The sequence below is a fragment of the Galeopterus variegatus genome, unplaced genomic scaffold (assembly GCF_000696425.1).
Source record: "Galeopterus variegatus unplaced genomic scaffold, G_variegatus-3.0.2 Scaffold2394, whole genome shotgun sequence".
In the NCBI taxonomy this organism is placed as follows: domain Eukaryota; kingdom Metazoa; phylum Chordata; class Mammalia; order Dermoptera; family Cynocephalidae; genus Galeopterus; species Galeopterus variegatus.
This window is the reverse complement of record NW_007728505.1, coordinates 258,748-277,646: the sequence shown is the minus strand read 5'-3', so window position 1 is coordinate 277,646 and position 18,899 is coordinate 258,748. Positions and strand designations below refer to the sequence as shown.

Here is an 18,899-nt window from a genome sequence, read left to right as displayed (position 1 = left end):
CCCGACCCTCCCCACAGGTGGTCAGCCTGGCGCACAATCTCATCTACTTCGGCTTCTACAGCTTCAGCGAGCTGCTGCGGCTCACGCGCACCCTGCTGGGCATCATCGACTGCGTGCAGGGGCCCCCGGCCATGCTGCAGACCTACGAGGACTCAGGCGGTGAGGCTTTGCCCCGCCCGCGCCGCCCACTGCCTCCTCTCTGATCATCCCCCGGGGCAACCTGCCTCCCGGCTCTGCCGCAGGGGGACGTCTTGGGCCCGAGTCCCCTCTATCCTCGGCTGGACCAGAGGGGTCCCCTGCCCAGGCGCTGTGGAGACGCCGGGGTCTGATAGATTTGCTTTCCAAAACCGCTTGGTCTTGAGGGGAGACAGTGATGGAGGAGTAGTGACAGGGAATGTGAGGAGGAAGGGCGGATGAGCCGCAGCCCTGCCCTCACAGACACCCTCAGGCCGCATAAACTGATATACACAAAATGTGCCTAGAGTCTGACACCTGTTTTTTTTTTTTTTTTTTTTTCCCCTTTTTGTCTTTTTTCGTGACTGGCAACGGATTGCAACCCTCAGTGTCACGCCCGTACCGGGCCGGGACCGGCAACGGGATCACAACCCTCGGTGTTGCACCCGCACCTCGCTCAGCCAGTGAGCGGCCGGTCTGTATGTGGTATCCGAACCCTCGGCGGGAGCGCCGCGATGCTCCCAAGCGGCACACTGTAGCATTGCACCACCGGGCCGGCCCCTGACACCTGGTCTTTAGTGCTCTCCGTAATGCTCCTCAGTCCCCCGTCCTCTGTAGCAGCTCTCACTGTTTCTCACACAGTTCACTTTTGCCCTGGCCCTCCCTTCTTTTCTCACATTTAGCTTAAAGCTCACCTCCCCCAGGAAGCCTTCCTGGGTTAGCCCTGTCCCTCCCTTAGCAAGGCTTTGCCCTGCAGCTGACGTAGACAGTGTATACTCTGCCCTCCTGTCAGACCAGGGACCCCTGATGCACACCTCCTGTCCCCGCTGCACAGGCAAGAACGTGCGGCGGTCCATCCAGGGCGTGGGGCACATGATGTCCACCATGGTGCTGAGCCGCAAGCAGTCTGTTTTTGGCGCCCCCAGCCTGCCTGCCAGCGCTGGTGCCGCTGAGCCACTGGACAGAAGCAAGTTCGAGGAGAATGAAGACATTGTTGTGATGGAGACCAAGCTGAAGATCCTGGAAATCCTGCAGGTGGCTGGGCCAGGACCATGGCGGGTGGTGCTGGGAATAGGGGAAGGTCATGGGGACAGGTATGGGGACATTGGGCAGGGCAAACCTCCTTCAGATCTTAGTATTTAGTACTGGCAGCTCCACAGTGATCGGCTGTCAAGCCCAGCTGTTCACGAAGTGTAGTCTTTAGATCGGCAGCAGCAGCATCACCTGAGAACTTGTTAGAAATGTATGTTCTCGGGCCCCACCCCAGACTGCTGAATCAGGAACACTGGCCATGGGGCCTGCAGTCTGTATTATGACAAGCCCTCCAGGGGATTCTGATGTGCACTGAAGTCTAGCTCCATCCCCCCATTTTACAGTTGAAGAAAGTAAAAGGGGGAGGGAACTTTCCCAAGGCCCCAGGGATTTTGAAGCAGAGCTAGAGACTGCGAGGTGAACACAGCCATCCTTGTTCTGGGTCTTATCTGAGACTCCAGCAACACCTGGGGTAGGGGCTAATAGGGTCCTGAGGAGGGATGAGGACCGTTGCTGTCACCAGAGGGCAGGAAGGGTAATGCAGTAACCTCCATGGACCCAGTCTGGTCGGGGGTGTCAGAGGAGGGGGCTTCTGACTGTGCCAGGGGCTGGGGGGTTCCACATCTGTGTCCTGGGGTGTGGCCAGAGGCTCTGTGCCCCATGAGGATAGAGGCCAGTCAAGAGTGGTTGCAAACCATGCATCCTCACCCCCTACTCCATGGTGGCCTCTCCTGCTCTCTCACAGGCTTCGGTTTCCTTTCCTAGAGTCCCAGGGTGTGGTAGGCCGAGCAGGATAGGATGATGAGAGTTGGCCTTTGGATGGGGGAGCTACTTTTCCTTTCCTGTTCGTGCCAGCCTGGGAAAGAGGGTCTGAGTAGGACCTCCCTGGGGAGAGGTCTTTGTGTGTTTGTCGTGGCATCTCAGAGCATCCCCGAACATGTGTGCTGAGGACCCCTCCCAAGTGCTAGAGCTTATTTGGTGCCCCCCTCACTTCTCACGGAGCAGAAATGTCCTCCTGGCCTCAGACTGGTCCTCACCCCACCCTTACCCCTTTCTCCAGTTCATCCTCAACGTCCGCCTGGATTACCGCATCTCCTACCTGCTGTCCGTCTTCAAGAAGGAGTTTGTTGAGGTGTTTCCTATGCAGGACAGCGGGGCTGATGGCACAGCCCCCGCCTTCGACTCCACCAGTGAGCCCCTACCCTGCCTTCACCCAGCCTTCAGGCTGAGGCTGTGACTCACCCAGGGACACAGCAGGGGGATAGAGCCAGGGACACCTCAGGGCCAGCTCCCCAGCCCTGCCCCTTTTTCCAGTCTGCAGAGGCCTTTCCTCCCTTGTCTCATTTAATTGCCAGAATGAGGGGGAAGGGCAGGGATCCTTTACTCCATTTCCTAAATGGGGAAACTGCGCCCCACAGAGGAGATGGGATTTGCCCAATGTCACAGCCAGTCAGAGGCTGAGCCAGACCAGGACCTGGCTCTCCTGGCCTGGAACTCTGCACACGCTGGTACTGCCCTGCAGGATGGTGGGGCTGCTGTGGTTCCTGCCCAGCAACTCAGCACCTCCACCCTGGAAGGGGCAGGAGAGGAACTGCCACCAGGCAGTGCAGGAAGGGGTTTTGGATGCCTCCCTGCTCCTTCACTCCTGTGCTCCCCATCTTGCCTGGGCATGGGCCTACCCACTGACCCATCTGCCCTTTGTGCTTCCTCACAGCTGCCAACATGAACCTGGACCGAATTGGGGAGCAGGCGGAGGCCATGTTTGGAGTGGGGTGAGGCTAGGGTCCAGGTGGAGGCTTGTGTGTGGTGTTGGGAGGGTGATGCCCACATAGGCTTGGGACCCCCTCTTGGGACCCCCTCTTGGGACCCCCTCTTGGGACCCTCTCTTGGGACAGTCTGGGTGTGCTGGGGCTGGGGCTGCCCTCCACCCCTGTCATTCCCCCTCAGACCCTTACCAGGCTCTCCCTTTTCTGCTCAACCACAATGATATAGAGGCCACTTGGGTCCCAGTCATCCTGGTTGTTCCCCTGCCTCCACGTGGGGCAGTTATGCCTCTATTTGTGCAGAAGGACTTGGGTCAGGTAGATAGATGAATGTCCCCTGTCCCACAGTAGGGATGAGGTGTGGGGGATATGTAGCCTGCTCCACTCCCACCCTGGCAGGCTGGAGTGGGAGGGGTCCCTCGGGGAGTTGGCTCCATGCTCTTCCTGTGTCTCACATAGCCTGTGGGCCCCTCTCAGGATGGCATTTAAAAAAATTTTTTTTGGCTTTGGCCAGTATGGGGATCCAAACCCTTGACCCTGGTGTTATCAGCACCATGCTCTAACCAAGCAAGCTAACTGGCCAGCTGCCAGAATGGCATTTTATTTTATTTTATTTTATTTTTTTCAAAAAGATGGCCGGTAAGAGGATCTAACCCGTGGCCTTGGTGTTATCAGCACCACACTCTCCCAAGTGAGCCACGGGCCGACCCTCAGAATGGCATTTTAAAATTCATGAAATACAGCACATAAAATTACAAAGAGAGCCAATGTCATTGAGATACAGTTATCAAAATATTGAAGAAAACAAATTTGAAGTGATAGTTATATATATATACATATATATATATTTTCCTCTCAGAAGTGATAGTGTAATTAGCACCATTACTTTGAAGTAGTGATGAGTCTAAACAATATTTAGTGGTTTCTGTTAGCAAGTTTGAGGTGATGTGAAAACATCTGTGATTTTTACTGGTGACAAACTCACAGATACCACTAATATTTCCTCCTTGAAGGAAATCTACATTTTGGTTAGAGGTTGGTAAAAATAAAGGCGCTGTGTTTTCCACATCTCTTCTGTCCATGAACCCCCTCGGTGGTGGGGGGGTCCACGGATCTCCTGTTAAGAGTCCCTGTTTTAGTTGCTTAGTTAAGGGTGAGCCCTGAGGGATCCCAGGGGACATGGGGCCACTTGGGGGGCTCAGGGCAGTGGCTCTTCACACACTGGTGAGAAAATGCCAATATTTTTAACAAATGGTACATATACTGGGCGCTGCTCTGCTAAGTGGGTGGCAGGGAGCGAGCCAACCCCGCGTCCCCCGCCGGCAGGAAGACGAGCAGCATGCTGGAGGTGGACGACGAGGGTGGCCGCATGTTCCTGCGCGTGCTCATCCACCTGACCATGCACGACTATGCACCGCTGGTCTCGGGGGCCCTGCAGCTGCTCTTCAAGCACTTCAGCCAGCGGCAGGAGGCCATGCACACCTTCAAGCAGGTGACGGAGGACCCCCGGCCCGGGCACTGGAGTCAATGATGATTAAGGAGCTCACAGCTCAGGGGTCCACAGCTCAGCTTGGGATGCACATTTGGGGTTTCTAGTTTTGCTGAGCTCCTTAAAGGGGAGGCCGAGTCTCGACCGCCTTTGTCTGTCTCCTCTCAGCCTGGCTCAATGCCTGCCATTTCTTATGATGTGGACAGCACTTTACAGTTTGCGAGCTCTGTTCCATGAACCTATGCTAAGTGCTGTGTCATACCTGGCATACAGGCGGCCCTTGCTGAAGTGACTGGTGTTTGTTGTTGTGATGTCACGTACTCTTGACAGCTCCTTGTGAAATATCTATAACAATCGGTGCTGGCATTTAGAAATAAGTGCTTACTGAGAACCAGGGACCGAGCACCTGCATTATCTCATGGAATTCTTGCAGCAGCCGTGACAGGTGATCACTGCTCTCATTCCCATTTGAGAGGGATGAGGTCAAGTTCCAGGGAGCTTTCCTTCCTTGCCCACTGACCCAGAGTGAGGAGGGTGACAATCAGACACAGGCCCAGGTCTTCAGCGTTCAGGATCCTCTCTCAGCCAACGTTCAGTGATCCCGATATGCTTTGCCCTGCTTGTTTGGGGTCCGAGTAAGCAGGTGACAGGCCACAGCAGCATGTGACACTAGCCAGTGAGTCACTGAAGCCAGGTCATCGATGTGGCAGCTCAGGGCAGGAAGTGCAGGGAGGCCTACGGCCATCAGGAAGGCTTTCTGGAGGTGGTGGGCTTATGGCAGGGCCATAAACATCAAGTAGGATTTGGCTTGGTGGAGAGGAGCAGCTGGTGGTGGGTTGGCATTGGGAAAGGAGTCCTGGATTGGGGACGGCACTAAGTAGCTGTGGACCTGAGGGTGCCCAAGTCACCAGCCAAGTCCATCCTCCCACTTCAGGTGCAGCTGCTAATCTCAGCCCAGGATGTGGAGAACTACAAGGTGATCAAGTCGGAGCTGGACCGGCTGCGGACCATGGTGGAGAAGTCAGAGCTGTGGGTGGACAAGAAGGGCACTGGCAAGGGCGAGGAGGTGGAAGCAGGCGCCGCCAAAGACAAGAAGGAGGTGAGCGGGTGTGGGAGCTGGAATTGGGCTCCCTGCGAGACTGGGCCTGCCTGACCCCAATCCTCTCTTGTGCCCCAGAGGCCCACTGACGAGGAGGGCTTTCTGCAGACACCTGGGGAGAAGAGCAGTGAAAATTACCAGATCGTCAAGGGCGTGAGTGGCTGAGGGTCCCCAAGGACGGGCTCTCCAGACCTGCCTGCCCTGGAGGCTCCAGCTGGCCTGGCCTCTTCCGCCTTCCCCACTGCCGGCCACTGGCCCTCAAAATAGACATCTTCCAGCTTTTCCTGCATGTTGAAAACATCCCCACCAAGGGCCAGATGGAATTTTAAAGCTGAAGGAATTGAATGAAATTCCGTTTCACAGTCACATTGTTCTGTTTACTTTTATGGGTGGAATTGGGCTTTTTAGTGTTTCCCTGGCTTGTTGCGATGGTCTGATTCAGCAGCCAGGACCTCTCCTCCTTCCTGTCCCGGATGTCAGCTGGAACTTGGCTGTGGTGGGTCGAGCAGGGGGGATCCCGAGGAGGAGGGAGGGGCTCTGGGCTCACCCGTCTCCCCCCCAGATTCTGGAGCGGCTGAACAAGATGTGCGGAGTCGGGGAGCAGATGAGGAAGAAGCAGCAACGGCTGCTCAAGAACATGGATGCCCACAAGGTCATGCTGGACCTGCTGCAGATCCCCTACGACAAGGTGACCCTGCCTTCTGATTGCTGACTCCCCACGGCAGTTTCACCCTGAACCCCGACCCCACCTAAACTGTCCACTAGTCCCTAATGCCCACCTATACCAGCCTCATCCTGACCTTTTACACTGACCTATTTCCAGACACACCTTGACCCTGAATCCAGTGTTAGTATCATCTTAGTCTTTGACTCTCCACCCCTCATCATGATCCACTTTGACCTTGATTTGACCCCAGCCTCACACTGATTCTTGACCCTGACCCCAACTTCTCCCGCCTCAGCCTAACCCTGCTAATCTCAGCTTCATCTCAACCTTTGACTCAGCCTCCTTACCTTGATCCATATTGACCCTAATCTGACCCCAGGCACACCCTGACCCCTGACTTCAATCTTAGCCTCATCTCAGTCTTGACCGTCAGCCCCTCACCCTGCCTGATCTTGATCTTGATATGTCTCACACCTCATCCTGACTCTTGACTCTGACCCCTTTACCTTGCCCTGCACTCCAGCCTCATCTCAATCTCTGCTTCTCCGCCCCTCACACATTTCCATCCTGACCTGGAGGCCCAGCTTCCACTTTAACCTGGCCCCTTCATGGCTCCAATCCCAAGCCCTGACTCAGCCCACACCTGTCTGAGCTTGGGCCCCAGATCAGGCCTCGCTTTCCTCCTGGTGGGCCCAGCACCCTCTCCCGCCTTCTATGCCCAGGGTGATGCCAAGATGATGGAGATCCTGCGCTACACACACCAGTTCCTGCAGAAGTTCTGTGCGGGGAACCCTGGCAACCAGGCCCTGCTGCACAAGCACCTGCACCTGTTCCTCACGCCGGGGGTGAGGGCACAGGGCTGGGGGTACCAGGGTGGCGGATGGGGCTGGGACCTCCTTTCTGACGGATGCCCCACCCGCAGCTCCTGGAGGCTGAGACCATGCAGCACATCTTCTTGAACAACTACCAGCTGTGCTCTGAGATCAGTGAGCCCGTGTTGCAGCACTTCGTGCACCTGCTGGCCACCCATGGGCGTCATGTGCAGTACCTGGACTTCCTGCACACCGTCATCAAGGCCGAGGGCAAGTACGTCAAGAAGTGCCAGGACATGATCATGACTGAGGTGAGGGCAGGGCTGAGGGGTATACAGGGAACGTGGGTGGTGGGCCTCAGAGAAGGAACTCAGGTGGTGGGCCACAGGGTTAAAGAAGTCAGGCAGAGGGTCACGAAAGCAACATTCAGCCACTGGGCTATGGAGGGGACAGAGTGAGAACTAAGGCTGCGGGTCTAGTAGAACTCAGGCTGTGGGCCTAACAGAACTTAAGCAGAGACCCAGTAGAACTTAGGCACCTAGTAGAACTCAGGCAAGAAAGAACTTAGGCCTGAAAGAAATCAAGTCCTTCCTTCGTTTATTACTTATTATCATTTTTTTAAAAATCATGAACTCTGTGCCAAGGACTAGGTGTGCGTGGAGAAGTCAGTTGAATGTGAGCTCCTGGGCAGGGGTGGGCGGCGGGGACCAGGTCCTTTGTGCTCGTGGCTAGGCCCCAGTGGCTGACACACAGTAGGTACTCAGCAAACACCTATTAACTGAAGGCGTGAAGGATGAAGGGCGGAGTCTAAATGTGGGACAGATGTGGCTGCTGCCCTAGGGTACCTGCCAGCGTGGGCCCGGGAGAAAGGAGCAAACACTGGAGTGAGGCTAGGGATGTCATAAACAAGACTTTATATACCAGAAGTGCTGTGCAATGTTAATTGTTAATTGCTATTATTATATTACTGTGAATAATATAATTGCTGACAGGAGAGGGATGTCATCTGTGCCCCGAGAGGGTTTACATGCTGTGGGAGCCCAGGGGGGAGGGAGGGGGTGAGCCAGGTGCAGATGGGATTAGAGAGGGCTTCTAAGTGGGACTTCTTTCCAATGGGGAGAAGGGGGGACTTTCTGGGTCCCTGATGGCAGGGGGCCTGAGGCATCAGCCAGGGAAATAGGCCAAGGAGGATTTTCTTGAGTACTGGGGTCAGAGTCTCTCCCTGGAAGCTCAGGAGAGGGGTGGGGACCCAGGACCAAGGGGTCTGACGTGTGGCCCCCTCCCGCCCATAGCTGACCAATGCAGGTGACGATGTGGTGGTGTTCTACAATGACAAGGCCTCGCTGGCCCACCTGCTGGACATGATGAAGGCCGCCCGCGATGGCGTGGAGGACCACAGCCCCCTCATGTACCACATCTCGCTGGTGGACCTGCTGGCTGCCTGTGCCGAGGGCAAGAATGTCTATACTGAAATCAAGTGCACCTCCCTGCTGCCACTGGAGGATGTAGTGTCCGTGGTGACGCACGAGGACTGCATCACTGAGGTGGGGTCCCTGGGGACTGGGAGACAGCTGGAGGGCAGGGATGAGGGGCAGCATAGAGCCCCCAGCAAGGCAGCTGTTCAGTCCTGCCATGGAGGATAGGAAGGGGGAGGTGGGGGAAATTTGGGGAAGTGGATGGGGCTGGGAGGCTGGGGGCGGGATGGGGCAGTGCAGGAGGGACAGCCTGGGTGTGTGGCCCTGCCCCTGCCCCTGACCTCCCTGCCCGGCTGTCCAGGTGAAAATGGCCTATGTGAACTTCGTGAACCACTGCTATGTGGACACGGAGGTGGAGATGAAGGAGATCTACACCAGCAACCACATCTGGACGCTCTTTGAGAACTTCACCCTGGACATGGCACGGGTCTGTCCATGGCACAGCTGGGGGGCTGTGGGGCAGGGTTGTGGTTGGGGGCCTGGGAGTGGAGGACCCACTGTGTGGATCCCCCCAGGCATCTCTCTGTCCAACCCCAGGTGTGCAGTAAGCGTGAAAAGCGTCTGGCTGACCCCACCCTGGAGAGGTACGTGCTGACCGTGGTGCTGGACACCATCAATGCCTTCTTCAGCTCCCCGTTCTCCGAGAACAGCACCTCCCTGCAGGTGAGCTCTCGCCCCGGCCGTGGCCAACCTGGCTAGCTTTTGTGTAGGGAAGGGGGAACATATGAATATATATTCATATTTGCTTGTAGTGCATGAAGATATAGGAGAAGATACGAGTGTATTAATTATCTATGCTGTGCAACAAATTACCCCAGAATTTAGCAGTTTAAAACAAGTGTTTATTATCTCACAGTTTCTGTGGGCCAGGAATTACAGTGAGAACTGTACCATCAAACAGGAATTCCTAAAGTCAGTGGGTATGGTGGGTCTTGGGTGGCAGGGGACGACTTACTCACCAGAGACAGGGTGGACGTGGTTACTGCACTGGACAGCAGAGCCACAGCGGTGGTCAGGGAAGTGTGACTCGCAGAGACCTTCCACCTTGGCTAGTGAATCATCGTGTCCCTAGAACTGAAATAGATAGCCAGCCTTCTGAAGCCTCACTTGATCTGTGTAAGTGGGAGAACTCCAGGCTGGTGTACAGAAGTCTGACTTGAATCACTGGAAGAGTCATGGCCCTTCAGTCAATCCCCAGATTCTCAGACTTGAGCCAGTTCTCAGCCCCAGAGCCCCTTGAATGAAAGAGAGCCAGGTTCCTTTGAGGAAGGACCTGCTACACCACCTGAGTCATAAAGAAACTCTGGAAGGATATATAAGAAACCAATCAAAGGGGTTACCTGTGGGGTGGGGTGAGAATAATGCTTCTGAGAGTGGTAAAAAAAAAACAAACTTGGGTCCCGCCCTCCCAGCAAGGGTGGGTTTATTTTGACACACATTTGTTTGGGCCCTGGGACCCATTTGGGACTATGGGACTCTGGTAAATTGTATCAGCTTTCCCCACCTTTGATCAGCCCCAGGACAGAGTGTAGAGGAATGGGGTGAAAGGGACAAGGGTGGGGGAGAGACTTCTCAAAGTATATCTTTTAGTAACCTCTTGGTTATTAATTTTTTTTATCTTTAATAACCTTTTGGTTATTAAGTGCATTACCTCTTCACACATTAACTTATAAAACATTTTTTTAGAGGAAGAAAAAGGTCACCAACATGGCTGTGAGCCCTAGGCATGGACCTTGGGCAGTTACACAAAGGGCTGCCTTATACAGTTGGGCAGGTTGCGCACTGCTGAAGGGAATGGGTGCCTTTTCCTGACCGGCACAAAGGCACATGGTGGCTAGTGAAGGCCCTGTCCCTCCATCCACGCCCATTCTCAGTGGGCCCTGGTCACTGGGTGAGGGGTGGGCCGAGCTGTAGCGGCAGGGTGTGTGGCCTCTTGCAGACACACCAGACAATCGTGGTGCAGCTGTTGCAGTCTACCACCCGGCTACTTGAGTGTCCGTGGCTGCAGCAGCAGCACAAGGGCTCCGTGGAGGCCTGTATCCGGACCCTCGCCATGGTGGGTGAGTGTGCTGGGGCCACTGGCCAGCTCCAAACCACCCCTCCCTTCCGTCACATGGGGATGCCTGCCCTTACAATAAACACCTTATCCTTAAGCTCGCCTGTCACCTGCTCCCAGGTGGTTCTCAGTAAGTCCTTCTTGGTGTCTGCCTGGCATCTCGGCAATTGAGAAGAGCTGTTTTCTCCTCTGACTCAGTTCCCCAGAAGAGAATTCTGGGTGATGTTCCCCAACTAGAGGGTTTTGTTTTGCTATTTTGTGCTTGCAAATGGTCTCAGGTGGAGGGAGGCCTGTAGATTGTTAGGGTCAGAGGGGAAGAGGAGAGGAAAGGGTGGGAGGGAGGAGGAGAGGGGTCAGGGTGGAGGCAGGGTGTAATCAAAGAGGGAGAAACTCTTTCCACCCAACAAGGGGAAGAGAGCACCTCAGTCTTTGAAGTGGGGGCTAGGGAGGGGGTCCTTCAGCCCCTGACCCTTGGTCTAATTCACCCCGTCCCCCAGTGTGCATTCCTGAGCAGACCTCTGGCTGGCTGAACTGCCCCCCAACAGCAGCCCTCCAGCACCCCTTCCTTTTTCACCCAGCCAAGGGCCGGGCCATCTTGCTGCCCATGGACCTGGACGCCCACATCAGCTCGTTGCTCAGCAGTGGAGCCAGCTGTGTAGCTGCCGCTCAGCGGAACGTGTCCAGCTACAAGGCGGCTGCTCGGACATTCCCCCGCGTCATCCCCACTGCCAACCAGTGGGACTACAAGAACATCATTGAAAAGCTACAGGTGGGTGGGGTTCTGCCCGGTTGACTTAGCAGTTCTTCCCCTTTGGAAGGGTAGGTTCTCAAGGTGTCCCTTCTGGTGCTGCCTGTACTTCCCAGGAGGGGGCTGGTGCAGCTAAAGGCAGGCCTGTGGCAGGGGACTGAAGGGCATCATTCTAGAGGGAGCCAGAGGAACCCAGGGGCCTGCTGGTGAGGTTGGAGCTCATGAAGGGGTTGGTACCACACCTCACTCTTGACAGCACCCTCCTGTTTGTGCCACATGTGTCTGTTCACCATCTCACTGGCCTATAGAAGGGGTGTTGTGGGTTATTATCCCCATGTGGCAGGAGACCAAGGTTCAGAGAGAACAAGGGATTTGCCCAGGGTCACACAGAGCTAGAGAAGGAGCTGAGAGAAAAGCCAGGACTTGCAGCTCCCAGCCAGGAACTCTGCGCAGCCAGACGTCAGGCTTTGTTTAGGGCGTCTCTATGGGTCCAGGACAATCTGTGGGGCTACTTGGAGTGTGGGTCAGGGAAACAGCAGTCAAGCCCTGGTCATCTTTTGGGAATGGTGGTAACCCTGCCTTGCCCACCCCAGGACATCATTACTGCCCTGGAGGAGCGGCTGAAGCCCCTGGTGCAGGCCGAGCTGTCTGTGCTGGTGGACGTTCTGCACTGGCCTGAGCTGCTCTTCCTGGAGGGCAGTGAGGCCTACCAGCGCTGTGAGAGTGGGGGCTTCCTGTCCAAGTGAGTGGGATGCTGGGGCATAGGGGCAGCAGGGGCACAGTGGCCTGGGCTGGGGAAGGAGCCAGGGGGACTAGACAGGCCCACAGGGTCAGAGGGCCAGGGTGGGGAAGTGGCTGGAGGGCGGCAGCGTGGGGCTGCCCTGAGATCCTTCTTGGCCTGGCATGGCTCAGGCTGATCCAGCACACCAAGGACCTCATGGAGTCAGAGGAGAAGCTGTGCATCAAGGTGCTGCGGACCCTGCAGCAGATGCTGCTCAAGAAGAACAAGTACGGGGACCGGGTGAGTGTCCAGGTGGGGCAAGCACCAGTGTGCTGGACTGGACAGCAGGCTGGCCAGACCAGGAGGGGCCAGGGGCTCAGGTCATCAGTACTGGGCCAGTTGTTAAATGGGGCAATGTGCCCACTAGGGGGTCTCACTCCCACCCTCCCCAGGGCAACCAGCTGCGCAAGATGCTCCTGCAAAACTACCTCCAGAACAGGAAGTCCAGCTCGCGAGGGGACCTTCCAGACCCCATGGGCACCGGTCAGTACCATCTTCCCCTGCCTTCCTCCCGTTCACCCAGGACTTGGGCCCTCCCTTCTGCTCCCCTGCCCCACCAGCTCCCCCTCAAGTGAGTCCCACCCTCCAGGCCTGGACCAAGACTGGTCAGCAATTGCAGCCACCCAGTGCCGGCTGGACAAGGAGGGGGCCACCAAGCTGGTGTGTGACCTCATCACCAGCACCAAGAATGAGAAGATCTTCCAGGAGAGTATTGGCTTGGCCATCCGCCTGCTGGATGGTGGCAACACTGAGATCCAGGTGTGGAGTGGACGTGGGCTGGACACTTGCCTACCTTGGTGGGTGGGCACTTCCTACCCAGAAGGTGGGCAGGCGTGCCAAGTCACTGAGGCCGCGGGGGCCTGGCTGTGGGCCTGGGTGCTGGCAGCTGGCACAAGTCTTGGCCGCCCATGGGCAGCTTCACCTCCTCCATCTGCCCCACCTCGCATGGCCCCTTCACCTTCCCCTCACATCCCTCTGCTGCAGCCAGGCCTGTCTCCTCCCCAGCCTGCCCCCATCACATCCACCATCCTTGCATCTCAGCCTCTGCTCAGGATTCGTTCCATCTTCCTCCACATGCTCCTCAGCCTTTGGTGCCCAACTCAAGGCCTGCCTCCTCCAAAAACCCCTCTCTGATTGCTTTATCCTCACTCCACTCGTTCATTCATTCATTCATTCATTCATTCATTCATTCAGTAAATCAGCATGAGTGCCTTCTCTGTGCTGGCAATGTTCTAGGCACTGAGGATTCTCAGTGAACAGAGACAAAATCCATGTTCTCTTGGTACTTACATTCCTAGTGAGGCAACAGTCAATAGCAATCCACATGTAATAGGGAGAGCATGTTGGGATGATTCGGGAAAGGGGCCTTCGGAGTGCTGAGGCAAGGTTATTATAAAGTGAGTAATGGGAAAGGCCCCTGGGAGGGGAAATGTGGATGGAGACCTGGAGGCGAGCATGTAGACTCGTGGGGAAGTGCATGCTGGGCAGAGCAGGAGCCAGTGTGAAGGTCGGGGAGGGTATGTGGCTATGGTGGCTGGCATGGGGTGGAGGAGGGTGGTAGAACCTGGGGTCAGAGGTAGTAGGCCATCACGTGGCCTCACGGGCCATGGATGCCATCTCTTTTCCTCTTGGGGAGATGGGGTCACTGCAGGGTTTTTGAGTGAAGCAGGGAGGTGACGTAGACTCCCAGAGACCCCACCAGCTGCTGTGGGGAGCAGACAGGAGCGTGGGCAGGTGCAGGGGCTGGTGAGGGCCTAGTGCAACCCCCCTCAGGCCCTCCCCTTTCCCCACCCTGGCCTCAGCCACAGGGCACAGAGGACACTGTCTCCCCCAGTCTCCATCTGGTTTGAGCATGTCTGGAGGCCCACCAGTGCCCCCTCTTTGCCCCTGCAGCACAGGGTGGAGCCTTCGAAGTCTCCCCATGGGCTGCTTAGAGCCATACCCAGTGCTAAGGCTGTTCCTCATCCTACCGTCCACTTCCAGAAATCCTTCTACAACCTGATGACGAGCGACAAGAAGTCAGAGCGCTTCTTTAAGGTGCTGCATGACCGCATGAAGCGAGCCCAGCAGGAGACCAAGTCCACGGTGGCGGTCAACATGAATGACCTGGGCAGCCAGCCGCGTGAGGACCGTGAGCCGGCAGACCTCACCACCAAAGGTCAGGGGTGTGGGGCAGGGCCACAGGGTGCAGGGTGAGGGCGGTCACAGAATAGGATGTGCAGGGAGGGAGCACAGGGTGAGGGCGAGGGCCTGGCTGCTCCCAGTAGCCCAGCCTCACTGGGTCTCACCCTGCAGGCCGTGTGGCCTCCTTCTCCATGCCGGGCACCTCATACCACTACTCACTGGGCCCCAGCCTGCATCGGGGGCATGAGGTGGGCGAGCGCGGGCCAAGCAACGAGATGGGCACATCTGTGCTCATCATGCAGCCCATCTTGCGCTTTCTGCAGCTGCTGTGCGAGAACCACAACCGGGACCTGCAGGTAAGCACTTCGCCATGCACTGCCATCTGGCTATGCACTGTGGCTGACGTCCCTCTGTGGCATGTGTGCCCTGCCTGTCACCTGCCCTGGGCATCGCTGCTCTGTGGCTGGCAATTCCCCGACCCTGCAGCACACAGGAGTGTGGTCTCCAGGTGGGCCAGCCTCCCTGCTGGAGCGTCGCCATGCCCACCACATGTGTGCTCTGCAGAACTTCCTGCGCTGTCAGAACAACAAGACCAACTACAACCTGGTGTGCGAGACGCTGCAGTTCCTGGACATCATGTGCGGCAGCACCACAGGGGGCCTGGGGCTGCTGGGGCTCTACATCAATGAGGACAACGTGGGTCTTGTCATCCAGACCCTGGAGACCCTCACTGAGTACTGCCAGGGCCCTTGCCATGAGAACCAGGTGAGCTGTCACAGTGGTCTGTGTGGCAGCCCAGGTGGCAGTGTGTATGCGTGGGTGGATGGAGTGGACAGGGACGGGGAGAGAGGCTGAGGTTTCCAGAGCCACCACAATTCTGAGGGGCCTGGGCCCTATTTCCCCTCACTGTCTCCTGCCAGACCTGCATCGTGACACACGAGTCCAATGGCATAGACATCATCACTGCACTGATTCTCAACGACATCAGCCCACTGTGCAAGTACCGGATGGATCTGGTGCTGCAACTCAAGGTGGGGCCTGGTGGCAGGCTCACAGGAGTGACTTGGGTGTGCATGTGATGTGTGTGATGAGGGCATCACGTGTGCACATACATGTGGTGATGTGTGCTGGTTGCATATGTGAACAATCATGCTGGGATGTACACTTACTGTAGAAGCAAGTATGTTCTGGGTTTATCCAAGGACTTCCTACATATGTGTCTGGGCGGGGCGTTGGGCGTGCTTGCCACAGGGTGGGGGTCAAGGCGGGCCTGTGGGTGGGCTGTGGATGCAGGACACTTCTCAGCGAGCCTGGGGAGAGGGGGGATGGGAAGGTCCTGGCACATCTTGGGGGTACAGGGACTGTTCTGGAGTAGTTGAAGGAGGAGGTTGTCAGGGGCATGGTAGGGGCCCTCAGACTGTGGCCTGCCTCCCATGGCCCCCTCCGCCCAGGACAATGCCTCCAAGCTGCTCCTGGCTCTGATGGAGAGCCGGCATGACAGTGAAAATGCAGAGCGCATCCTCATCAGCCTGCGGCCCCAGGAGCTGGTAAGGCTGGGCTGGGGGCAGGTGTGTGGGGACAGGGATTCTGGCCCTGTCCACCCTAGGAAGGGGGCATTCAAGCAGGTGCTACCCGCCAGGTGGACGTCATCAAGAAGGCCTACCTGCAGGAGGAGGAGCGTGAGAACTCTGAGGTGAGCCCACGGGAAGTGGGCCACAACATCTACATCCTGGCACTGCAGGTACCAGACCCCACGGCCCCGCCCCTGGCGGCCCTGCCCCCCAGTGACCAGTCCCGTGACTGCGCTGCCTTCCCATTCAGCTCTCCAGGCACAACAAACAGCTGCAGCACCTGCTGAGGCCAGTGAGGCGCATCCAAGAGGAGGAGGCGGAGGGCATCTCTTCCATGGTGGGTGCCGCAAGGCTGGGGGCGCTGGGGCTTAGATCCAGGGGCGTGGCCGGGGGCATGGGATGGGCTGAAGAGGAGCGGGAGGCTGGGGTTGAGGGCGGGGCAGTGCTCCGAGGGCGGGACGAGGACTGACCTGAGAACGGAGGGCTCCCCTGGGATCTGCGACGGCGGGGGCGTGGCCAGGGCCTCAGGGAGAAGCTGCGACCTGAAGGGTGGCCTGGAGTGAGTGAGGGGCTAGGATCTCAGGGCAGCTCTCACAGGGCTGGGAGCAGGACCGGCCTGGGGATGAAACCAGACGCAGGCAGGTCTGGAAGCCTGGGCAGGACTGAGAGGGCTCCCAGTGACCTATGTGTTCTGTTCCCTCTTTGGCACCAGACCCTCGAGGCTGAGTCCTAGTTGGGTTGGGCTTGGCCTGGGCTGGCTTGGGGGGGCACCCACTAGGGTGTAGTTCAGAGGTGGGCTCAGGCCTGGCAGGGTTGGGGGTCGAGTGCCAGGCCTGGATGTGGGGGGCTGTGGGGCCTGATCTCAGCGCCCTTCCCCGCCTCTAGCTCAGTCTCAACAACAAGCAGCTGTCACAGATGCTCAAGTCCTCGGCACCGGCACAGGAGGAGGAGGAGGACCCTCTGGCCTACTACGAGAACCACACATCCCAGATCGAGGTGGGGTCTTGGAGCGGTAGGGGCGGGATGAGTGAGAGCCTGGCCCAGGTGTGACCGTGTGCCCGTGTGTGCCCAGATTGTGCGGCAGGACCGCAGCATGGAGCAGATCGTGTTCCCCGTGCCCACCATCTGCCAATTCCTGACGGAGGAGACCAAGCACCGGCTGTTCACCACCACCGAGCAGGACGAGCAGGGCAGTAAAGTGAGCGACTTCTTCGACCAGTCTTCCTTCCTACACAACGAGATGGAGTGGCAGCGCAAGCTCCGCAGTGAGGACCCCATGGGCGGGTGGGTGGGGTGGTCCAGAGCTACTCACTGGAGTCCCCTCATGCCTTCCTCACCTGCTGGTTGGCGCCCCACCCCGTGATCTTCCATCACGTCTCCTCCTGAGTGGGGCCTGGAGCTTGTGAGGGCAGTGGGGCCCAGTGGGGTGCAGAGGAGGCTAACCAGGGAGCCCTCACCCCGGCTTACCACCACCCTCCTCCTGCAGGCATGCCGCTGATCTACTGGTTCTCCCGCCGCATGACCCTGTGGGGCAGCATCTCCTTCAACCTGGCTGTGTTCATCAATATCATCATTGCCTTCTTCTACCCTTACATGGAGGGTGCGTCCACAGGTGAGCACACAGGGCTGGCTGGGAGGGGCCCTGGGGCTTGTCGTGTCCCCTCCCTGGGCTAGGGAGAGCCTTGGGGCCAGACTCTGAGGGGACCAGATGCAGGGTGGAGAAGCTCCCCCGCACTGCTCTCTGGGCTCTCACCCATCGCGAGGAGACACAAGTGCAGTCCAAAGGGACAGACAGGGTCTTTGTCTTCATGGGAGAAGGTACATACATGCATATGTGTGTGCGTGCACACACACACACACAGATGCTAGTCAGAAGTCAGGTATGGTAGCAGCAGCTGGAGAGGGCGCTCCTTAGGCCTAGAGACACAGGTGTGACAGAGGAGGCCCACGCTGGGCAGTGGGAAATTAAGTGTGATGGCGTCCAGGCTTTCAGGAAGGGGTGGTTTCTTGGGGTCTCTTGGACCTTCATCAGGGCTGTGGTTGGCTTGAGCGAGACCTGCTCACCCCTGCTCCCCGGCCCCCAGGCGTGCTGGGCTCCCCGCTCATCTCGCTGCTGTTCTGGATCCTCATCTGCTTTTCCATCGCGGCCTTGTTCACCAAGCGCTACAGCATCCGCCCCCTCATTGTGGCGCTCATCCTGCGCTCCATCTACTACCTGGGCATCGGGCCCACACTCAACATCCTGGGCGCCCTCAATGTGAGTCCAGAGGGAGCCCCCATCCCAAACCACCCTGTGCTCGTCCTGCAGTCACAGCTGCAGCTGGCCTGCTGCTCCCAGGAGCCACCCTCTCTGGATCCCGAGTTGATTATAGACCAGCAGTTGGGACCACCCTGTGCCTCCTCCTTCTCCTTTGACAGCTGGGGGCAGCTGGCACTCAGAGACAGTGACTTTGGAATACCAGCTTCAGGGCTGTGCTGGATGTGCTGCCCAAAAGCACTATTCACATGGTAGACATCAAAGATTGTATATTGTGACAATTTCCTGACACAGGGAAACCAAGTGCCTTGAGCAAGGGGTGCCTTTTCTTAGCTTACCCAGTCACTGTAAAGGACAGTCTTCTCTTTTCCCCTCATTCCTCTACCTGTACCTCACTTTATTCCTGGAGCTGGAGGACCCGAGGAGTTTCTCCTCTACTCTGGGCTGTAGCAGCCCAGATGCATTTCTGGAAGCAATTTCATTAATGCCGTGCCTCCCAGGCTGAACGGAACCAGCTCTAATTCATTTGAGTGGGGGGGCCTGGCCTCTGAGCTGGGTGTTGGGTGGGCATGGTGGCAGTGGGTGGAGGTTCAGGGTGGGCTGAGGGGCACTAACCACCATGCTTGCACTCGCCTCCAGCTGACCAACAAGATCGTGTTTGTGGTGAGCTTTGTGGGCAACCGTGGCACCTTCATCCGGGGCTATAAGGCCATGGTCATGGACATGGAGTTCCTCTACCACGTGGGCTACATCCTGACTAGTGTCCTGGGCCTCTTTGCCCATGAGCTCTTCTACAGCATCCTGGTGAGGCCTGCTGCAAGGGCTGGGGCTGGATAGGGCACGGGGACAGG

General features: G+C 57.4%; 1 protein-coding gene across 1 annotated transcript in view; it reads left to right on the top strand.

Moving 5' to 3' along the window:
• The window catches only part of LOC103597698 (inositol 1,4,5-trisphosphate receptor type 3), a 41,284-nt gene that overhangs the window by 16,188 nt on the left and 6,197 nt on the right, over positions 1-18,899 (top strand). Inside the window, exons 19-49 of the mRNA XM_008581565.1 lie at positions 18-159; positions 1,010-1,209; positions 2,267-2,396; positions 2,921-2,978; positions 4,296-4,461; positions 5,393-5,557; positions 5,636-5,710; positions 6,120-6,245; positions 6,947-7,069; positions 7,147-7,347; positions 8,329-8,580; positions 8,813-8,938; positions 9,049-9,174; positions 10,451-10,571; positions 11,146-11,336; positions 11,909-12,057; positions 12,228-12,336; positions 12,489-12,579; positions 12,686-12,855; positions 14,080-14,254; positions 14,392-14,576; positions 14,785-14,985; positions 15,141-15,251; positions 15,672-15,767; positions 15,860-15,961; positions 16,042-16,128; positions 16,677-16,787; positions 16,864-17,056; positions 17,278-17,403; positions 17,876-18,048; positions 18,688-18,852. Coding sequence (XP_008579787.1) covers positions 18-159; positions 1,010-1,209; positions 2,267-2,396; positions 2,921-2,978; positions 4,296-4,461; positions 5,393-5,557; positions 5,636-5,710; positions 6,120-6,245; positions 6,947-7,069; positions 7,147-7,347; positions 8,329-8,580; positions 8,813-8,938; positions 9,049-9,174; positions 10,451-10,571; positions 11,146-11,336; positions 11,909-12,057; positions 12,228-12,336; positions 12,489-12,579; positions 12,686-12,855; positions 14,080-14,254; positions 14,392-14,576; positions 14,785-14,985; positions 15,141-15,251; positions 15,672-15,767; positions 15,860-15,961; positions 16,042-16,128; positions 16,677-16,787; positions 16,864-17,056; positions 17,278-17,403; positions 17,876-18,048; positions 18,688-18,852 — 4,446 coding nt within the window. The remainder of the gene's footprint in view (positions 1-17; positions 160-1,009; positions 1,210-2,266; positions 2,397-2,920; positions 2,979-4,295; positions 4,462-5,392; positions 5,558-5,635; positions 5,711-6,119; positions 6,246-6,946; positions 7,070-7,146; positions 7,348-8,328; positions 8,581-8,812; positions 8,939-9,048; positions 9,175-10,450; positions 10,572-11,145; positions 11,337-11,908; positions 12,058-12,227; positions 12,337-12,488; positions 12,580-12,685; positions 12,856-14,079; positions 14,255-14,391; positions 14,577-14,784; positions 14,986-15,140; positions 15,252-15,671; positions 15,768-15,859; positions 15,962-16,041; positions 16,129-16,676; positions 16,788-16,863; positions 17,057-17,277; positions 17,404-17,875; positions 18,049-18,687; positions 18,853-18,899) is intronic.